Here is a 9,276-nt window from a genome sequence, read left to right on the forward strand (position 1 = left end):
TGTTACATAGGATTATGATTTATTTGTTCTGCATTTAACAAAATTTGATAGTTATTGCAATAAAGGAAGATAGGACATCCAAATGCAGATTTCATTATGAATATACAGGAAACCCAAGGGAGAGATGGAAGGACTGAGGCATGCTGTTTTTTCTATTTAATTCATTATTTATCTGCAATAACATCTTTTTGATACAGAGTAGTAGATGGGATATGGTGTTTATTCAAATGATACAGGCATTTTAATGTTAAAAGAATTATCTTTTTGAATTAATTTCATTTTCAATTTAAAGTCTCAGTAACATAGATGGATGATTCAAACCACATATTTCTTTCACAGCAAAAATGACTTGCATTACTAATGAAAAGTGTATTCAACTTAACTGTGTTGAGGTCTTTACAGTTGGCATGAATAAATCATTTGTTTATCACTGTAAATAATTTTAATTTCATAAAGTTTTCCAACAATTTGAATTTCAATCTTGTCTTGCTACAATTAAGATTATGAACAAATGGTACATATGTAATAAATGGACAGCCCATGGGATTTTGGTGCTTAGTGCACATATCTTTTCTTAAATCATTATATAGGCAACATATGTATTAACTTTCATAACTGTCCTAATAACAGCAAATATGTGTGTGTTCTACGTTTATTATTTGCATGAATAGTTTATTCATTTCATAATCCTGTAAGTTATGATGTTATGCTTTGCATGTATATCACTGACTGTGCATATGCATGTGAGTTTTATTTATTTGTAAATTTAGATTTTATTTTAGATTTAGTTTTCCCTTTATGTAACTTGGCTATCAACATCTTCATAATGCTAGAGAAGGTATTTTGTGTGAAAAGGAATTGTAATAAACCAAAAAATTAATCAAAAAGTCCCTGGTAAAAGAAAAGTAAATAAGTCAGATAGCAGGTGAAAGAAAGACAGTATCGACAGGAATTGTATTTATTTGTGAATATCAATACAAAATTTCTTTCCATCTGTGCAGATGTTCATTCCTTTTGTATGCACACTGAATCTGGGAAAATAAATTAGTCATCATTTTAGTTGGGGCAGCTCCTCTGTTTGGACATGAAGTGCTTTGTGTTCAGGGTAAAATGAGGGAGAACAGTGGTGATAATATGACCTGAGACAATATATACAAGAACAAAGATCTTATGATCTAATTACCATCTGTCCTTGTGCTTCTCTTTTTAGAATTTTTCTCTTTTGATTGAGACAGTCATCTGAAGATATAATGTGTTATCAGCATAGAGTAATCTGCATCCTGTCATAATTTATCTTTTCAACAGAGACTTACTCCAAATTGCGTCAGAGTTTAGAGGCAAACTTCAGATGGAATGCACATTTAGAATGATTTCTTGTGGATAATGTTTCCTCTCTGTGGCATTTAGTTCTTTTAACTAAAACTGTGTGGGTAGACTGTATTTAATGTAGGACATATGAAATCTTCAGTTGTTCAAGAACTGCTATATGTTGTAAGCTGATAATGAGCTACTAGCTTTATTTTCTATACACAGGGGTTAATATGGGCTATATGGACAACAGCTACTCCAATTCTAACAATGGAGGTTCAGTCAACTCACAGGATTCTTTGTGGCAAATGAAGATGGCAGCCCAGGCTAATAACAACAGTGGAGCTGCTAATGGTGGCAATGCTGAACTGCATCAACGCATGGGAGACAGGGGGAATACCTATGGTTATGATCCCCTTACACATGGAGGTTATGGGGGTGTTGATGATTATGCACCTTACCCACACGCTTCAGCAACTGAACACGAATATCATGGACCAAGCAACCCTCCAAGGCCACAGGATTTCAACAATGATCCTTATGCAGCTGTCCACAAATCCAAGAAGAGGATGGATCAGCACCTCGGTGAGAATTCAATAATCTGGATAATCCTAAAGCAAAGTATGTGCAGTTATCTAAACATGATGCAAATGTGTTAAGGTGGTAAAAGAAATGACTGGTAACAACAGGTGGCTCCAGGATAAGCCAAGGAATTAGAAAGAGAATACATAAACAAATAAATGTCCATTGAAGAAACATGAATATTCAAATCTTTCTAGAAAAGATTGAAACTTCTTCCTATTCTTTTTTCCTGCCCTTTTTTTCCCAAACTCCTCCCATTTCCCTTCCTTTGAAAAAATGTGGTTTCTCTTCTTGTACTACAACAACATTATCATTTACTTTAGTATGACAGCAATATGATACCCAACTTATTTTCTTTTAGTGTTGCAAAATGACATGATTAAATTACTAGTCAACTACTAGAATATTCACGTGCATGATTTTACGAAATCTGTTTGTTCAAGTAATATTTTTACATTACACTTGTGAAAATTAAGCATACTTCACGTAGTAGTAAAAATGCACTTGTTACCTATAATTCGTACTGCATGCCGCCTAACTTGTGCAAATGAATGTTCACATTTACTATCATTAGTATAACAAACAATGGAAAATCCAGGATGGAATTTAATAATATTATGAAAAGGAAAGTTGCTACTCTCCATATAGCGGAGATGCTGACTTGCAATAGGCACAGCAAAAAGAATCTCACAAATAAATAAAGCTTTTGGCCATTAAGGCCTTTGTCAACAACAGATGTAGACACACACACACACACACACACACACACGTGAAAATGCAACTCATACACATGACTGCAGTCTCAGGCAACTGAAACCACCATTTGAGACAGTCCTTTTGTTGTGCCTATCTGCGAGTCAGCATCTCCACTATATTGTCATTAGTACAAGATGCATTTAAAGCATACACATTCAAAATCCAGACATGAAAAGAGAAAATGGAATTTGTTCCTTCATGATACTGTTTTTAATATCATTCAGTACAGATCTGAATTCCACATATTTGGTAAAAAACGGAAATAGCCTGAAGATGTCTTGAAGAATAACTCATGGCTCTTCCATCACATTTCCTGGTTTACACCCTTATAGCCTTTCAGTGAGATTTTAATCTACACAAAAAGCAATAAATTGTTGTTGAATAGTTGAGCGTGTCACATTTTATATTACTATTTTTTTTTAAAATTAGCTTTGTATAATTGCTTTGAATGTTTGCATGTTGATAAGTCTTTGTAAGGCATGGACCACATAAATGGTTTAATGGACAGACATTACACTTAGGCCTTTAGTAGATCTATTTATGAATATTGATTCCCATATGTAGTAGCAGTTCATCATAGCTCATGACTGAATGAGTAACTTTCTGAATTTCCATTGCTTAAGCTTACAAATGTTGGTGATGAAAATATAATAGTTATCGGTCCAGAAGAACAATGATATTTAAAAGCAATAAAGAGTCTCATATTCACAGACACTTTGAAAAACAATGTCACATTTGACCAAACTAGATGCAAACAGTAGAGGTTCGTGGATTCCTCTCCAGGGAAGAGCTGGCAGTAGCTTCTGGGAGTGGTGACCTCAATCATAATAATAGCTAAATTGGAGAAGTGCCAACCAGCCCCAATCCAGCATTAGCTGGATAAAGAGCACCAGGAAGGAAATAAGGAAACAGCCTCGTACAGACATTAAACTTGGAGATGACAGGTAAAAAAATGTAATGGCAGTTATTCTGTAGTACAGGTATGAAATACTTCTTTCTGTTTCCCATCTTTGGGAAGAATGAGTGTCTATCAGAATATTCTGTTCAAAATTTGAATGACATGTTAAAGAACCACTTCCAGGATTCATGGAGGCGAACCAACTTTGGATCAAATCTGTATTGTGGATTAACGATGAGGGCTGGTGATTCGACAAGCCTGGGTGGGGTTTTTGGATAGGTAACCACATCCAACTGGGCAAATACTGCGCTGGTGGCCAAATCCCATCTCAGTTACATGCTATGCAAACATTCAGAAAATGTTCTCATGTTTGAACATGAGATTTACTGTAGCTGCAGACAGATGGGGTACACAGATTTTGTCCTGCTGGGAGTGATGATGTCAAGAAGGGCATTCAGCCACCCACTGTCAGCAAGATTGCTGCAACCCGTATTACAATGATGACCTAGTAGAAAAAGGGGAAAAGTTACGTGATTCTAAGGCCACTATTAAATTATCTTCCATGTTGATCTTTAATCTAAACATACAGTGCACAGTTTGTTCACCATTTGTGCATAATTTTTCACTTTCAGCTCCTCGTATCTGAACCTGTTTACACTGTACTTTGACTTTCGTGTACTGTTCATAATTCATGAAAACGAACTCTGGTGAGACAATGACCTCTCTGTGTGCCGTCACACACACACACACACACACACACACACACACACACACACACACACACACACACACACACTATTACTACATCTTCTTAGCACTGCAGCTCAACTTTATGAAATAAAATGGTACAATTTCATTAATATGTCGTGTAATTTTTCAACCAGTCAGTATCTTCACCAAGTGCACAAGGCTTGTGGTGCAAGCTGTGACTAATTTATGGTCAGAAAACAATATATCTCTTACACAAACGAGGCACAAAGTACAGTTGACACTGGGAGAATATGACTTTCTGGAAAGACCAGCTGTTCAGAAATTGAGAACAAGTAGTAAGCTTTGCTTGGAGAACATGCTGAAACAAGGAGAACGTGCTGAAACAATTTGTTATCTCATCACAAAACTTTTCACTATCACCTCTCAGTTAGAAATTCATGATTACTGTGTTAAATTTAAAATATGTAATGCTTCTTGCTTCTCACATTGTATTGTCTCCTTTTACAGATTCTCCATACCATGATGTCAGTGGTCTGCCTGATCCATATATGGATCAAATGGATTGTGATGACAGCAAACCACAGCATATATCTCTGTCTTTTGATGAAAGCCTTGAAAGTGGCTATTCCACACCAAATTCCCGCAACAGGAGGGTAATACGTGAAATAATCGTGTGATATAATGTTCAAGAAGTCCATCCGTGGCCTTCAAACCGTACACTAACAAGAGTCATAGAAGAGCAAGAGACTTCAAGTCCATGATGGGACACAAATGTGACCTTCCCTTTATAAGTGAGAGTGCAAAAATGCAGGTACCCGTAGAGTGCAAAGAGGGAACTAGAGAGAGTACGAATGGGAGAGTAAGTGAATATATGTATGTATGACAGAGACGGAGGTAGAGGACGGGGAGGGGGTAAGAGACATGCAACTTGTCAATATGAAAAATTACTGGAAGTGTGGGTCAGAAGAGATCAAGCATTACTAAAATATTTGCCAGAAAAAATTATTAAAGTCCACATGGGGTGCTATGTTACAAGCTAGCACACCCTGAAGTTCCATCATGTAACTGCATGTGGTACAAATTATCAAATAATCTTTGTTTCAAATGTTACCACCAAAGTTAACGAATTTTAGAATACTGTTACAATATTTCTTTCATTCCACTTTTATGTCATAGTGCGTATGAATGAAATGTGTGCTGTTGTGATGTCCTTTAATGTACATACCTGTATAAATTTTTGAAACAGGAAAATGAGCAAATGCTTGTGCACGTATGACACAGCTATGATTGTTTTCTTGAAATCTGAGCTCTTAGGCCCTGGTAGCTGGTTAAGTGTCAGACAAAACTTATAATCTGAGACTGAACTGAATTTTTAAGTCTGTGTGGGTGCTTATGAGACTTTATTGTGAAATTTCTCAGTCATAAATAGCCTCAATTTGTCTGAAAGACATATCATGTAACTCCAGGGAATGTGATAACCTCATTGATGAAATTAAACAATTGATGGCTCCATATCATTTCCTGGCATTCAGAATGCAACTAAATAAACTGTTACTGCCTTAGCATGTTACAGAAAAAATGATGGTTTGATCAGGATCATCGAGGAAAATAACTGATTTGTCTTGTGTTTTAACAAGAAGTGCAGAAAGAAGATATCTATTGAATTGTTGAAGAAGCTTTTTCGTACCATGAACTGAAAAGTCAGTAAAACAATTGTAATTTATGTGATGTATAAACAGCACAATATTGAAAGAAGTGTCATTTTTACTTCCAGTATTCAAAGTAATACAACATATGCACCTTCTGCGTATATCAATGTTGACACAAAATACTTAGAAAAGCCAGCTGCTTTAGCAAATTATTTAATATAAAAGTGCCATGTAAAATGTCCAGATGTAAATCCTTTGTCACATCTGTTACCATTAATAATTTGAATCACAATTTGTCTTGGGACCATTATAACAAATAGATATTGCACTGTTGTTTTTCACTTAGGCCTATCACACATCTAATAATGTATGAAATTTGCCACTATTGTGTGAATGTTGGACTGATCTGATGCTTACTGCAGTGTCCCTCTGATGACTAAAAACATATATTGCAATTTGTTGCTCATTGTTATTGGAAAACTGTAGTCCAGTAACTACACATGTGTAGTGAGAGAATATACATTTACATCTGTTAATTTCATTTGAAACTGACCAATCTTCTACTCACTTTTCATTATAACAAATGAATTATAAGAACTCTTATTCATATGCAAAGATTTAAAAAAAATTCAAATGAACTAGTTGCAAAAATGTCCATGAAAATCTCATTTTTGAAAAAAATACAGTGATTTTTTTCTTGCATCAATGGTTCAAAAATGTATAATTGTTTCATAATATCAGAACTCACAGTTGGTTATGGAATCAACTTTTTTCATTTCCCAAAATATGAAGATGACACTTTTTATTAAAAATTTCAGTAAACTTTAGTATTCTGAGCAACACAAAAATCTGTAGTTTCTCGAGAAATGCATGCATCAAATACTGATGGTGACAAAAAGGAAATTAATTGTGATGCTTTTATAATTGGAAGTTGGCTTAATGCACAGAATTTGTCTTGACTAATCCTGCCTGCTAAAAGGTTAAGTTGTGGGAATATAATTTCAGTGGAGTTATAAGTCAATGAACTAGAATCTTAACCTTGCCCCTTATTGTATGTAAATAGATGTAAAAAAGGAATGTATTAGGTTGAAAATTCTAGAGGTATGGAGAGGGAACTGTTGTACTTAAGAAAATAATATCACACATAAAATATTTTGGGAACTTTATATCTATTTAGTAATGGATCAGTGACACATTGCAGTAACAAATGACTGAAGTTCTTTTCTGTTTCCACAATATCAAATTTTCCATTGTGAATAGGATTTGGAGAGCAGAAAGATTCTCCTCTGGATACAATTTGCCCTGTTCCCAAACAATTACTGACAACGAAAAATTTGATTCAAATGGAAATAAAAGATAACTTCAATTCATGTTTAATATTGAAACACTATTTTTGCAACTCATTGGGTTTAGCAGAAGCTTATTTTGATGTGGCATAAAATTTGATACACAGATTTCTCTTGTGTACATTTTCGCACCTGTAAACAAAGAAATGATGAATGTGAAGAAAATTAAGTGTTCATTTCACTGATCTCTTACTTCCAAAAAATATGTTTTTTGTCATGTGAGTTTCCTCATAATGTTCATATGATCCAATATGGATATGAGAATGAATATATGAGGAAGATCTTGGACACTATTCTTTGCATATGCATCACAGTAAGAACTGTATGTAATCATATGCATGAAAAAAAGAAAAATGAAAACATCTGTTTCTTCGGTCACATGATATCTGGGAAGCATAAATGTGCCTAATGTCAATCATCTTCTTATGTTTTCTTCATTGCCAGTATTGTGAATCATAATTTAGAACATAGCAAGAGTTAATGGTCCTTTGCTAATACCTGAAGCACAAGAAGGAAAATACTGCAGTATAACTGCAGACTTGGCTGACAACTTATGATGAATTACATAGTTCAAGCAAAGGGATTTGCATGGTATTTTGTGAATTGGTTTAGAAATACACACAATGCTAGTGAGTTTCAGATTTTAATTACATGTATGGAAAATGGAGGATATGAAATATTCTTCAAAATATTTGCAGGTGTCTCTCCACCTCTTCATCTTGCAACAGTTTCATAATACCTCTAACATTTAATCAGATTTGGGTACAATGAAAGGTCCATTGCTATTTTTATGCACTGCTTGCAATGGCTGCTATTCCTCATACTGGCAAGCAACTATCACTTTTATATGAATTGTGCATTAAATAATAAATTATATTTTCATGGCCTGCAGGATGACCAAATTTTTTTTTTTTTTTTTTTTTTTTATCAGCCAGGCAAAACTGTTAACAGGATGAAATGATGAGCAAGAGTGGCTTACATAACAAGTTAATAAACAGTTGTTAATTATTTACTAAATCTTCTTTAGGAAACTGTCACAACCTCAAATGGAACCCAAGACAAAATCGCAATGCTAAAGTTTTTTCTTATGTTAGCTTGCAGTTCTTATGTATGCAATCACTACTCTTACCTTTCATAAGTTGTGGATGTTAATGTATGTTTGAGAGAAACAGGTTTATTCAGCTTTCAGCATAAGAAATAAATGTGAATTTTGATTGCTACATTCACTTGCATTTAAAAGTCTAGTATAACTGAAAATGAGGAATGGAAGCGGAAAAATACCCACCGTCCAACTTTGTTTGTATTATTTTGCCCCTTTCAGTCTGCGTTTTAGTTAATGCTCAATGAAATTAAATAATTTGTATGATCTCACCATTTTCAAATGGAATTGTAAGCCTATAAAATGTATATATTGGAAACGTGTTTTTGCTAACAGCTCAGAATATTTGTTAAATGAGTGTGCATTGCATTTATCTTTTGTGTATCCATACTGTACATTTTAATTGGAGGCTCCTTACTTATTTCATTTATCATAAAATAAATTTCAATGAACTAACATTTATATAATTCATCTGTTTGAGCTTGAATGTGTTCAATATTTGAACAAATGTGTAAATAAACATAAGATTTATTTTGTACAGAAATGTTGCAATAAATACATTATATGTGTAATATTGCATTTTCATTCCTCTATTTTATTGTACAAAAGATATTAACTTCATGGGTGTGAACTATTTAAGTCGTTTATGGCATTCTTTTTACCAACAACAGATTGTGGCAGGTGGCCATTAGCCTACGTGACAGTTTTAGCTAGTTCAGAGCAGGTTTGCTGCATTTAGAGTTCTAGCCATACCTTTTATGGATTTCTGTTTCTTCACTTGTTTTCTTGAAGATGTAAGACCACAGAGTGATTTTGATTCTTATCAGCAGTCAAACCATTAACACAATATACTAGGTTTATATGGTGGGTAGACATAGTAATGATAATTTACAAATGGAACTATGATTGAAATTAAAATCCAACAAA

General features: G+C 34.2%; 1 protein-coding gene across 1 annotated transcript in view; it reads left to right on the top strand.

Annotated features, from left to right (window-relative positions):
• The window catches only part of LOC126195678 (hemicentin-2), a 70,519-nt gene extending 61,630 nt beyond the window's left edge, over nt 1–8,889 (top strand). Inside the window, exons 13-14 of the mRNA XM_049934305.1 lie at nt 1,534–1,893; nt 4,763–8,889. Coding sequence (XP_049790262.1) covers nt 1,534–1,893; nt 4,763–4,932 — 530 coding nt within the window. The 3' untranslated portion in view covers nt 4,933–8,889. The remainder of the gene's footprint in view (nt 1–1,533; nt 1,894–4,762) is intronic.
• Nucleotides 8,890–9,276: the final 387 nt, after the last annotated feature.

This window comes from Schistocerca nitens, chromosome 7 (genome assembly GCF_023898315.1).
Source record: "Schistocerca nitens isolate TAMUIC-IGC-003100 chromosome 7, iqSchNite1.1, whole genome shotgun sequence".
Classification (NCBI taxonomy): domain Eukaryota; kingdom Metazoa; phylum Arthropoda; class Insecta; order Orthoptera; family Acrididae; genus Schistocerca; species Schistocerca nitens.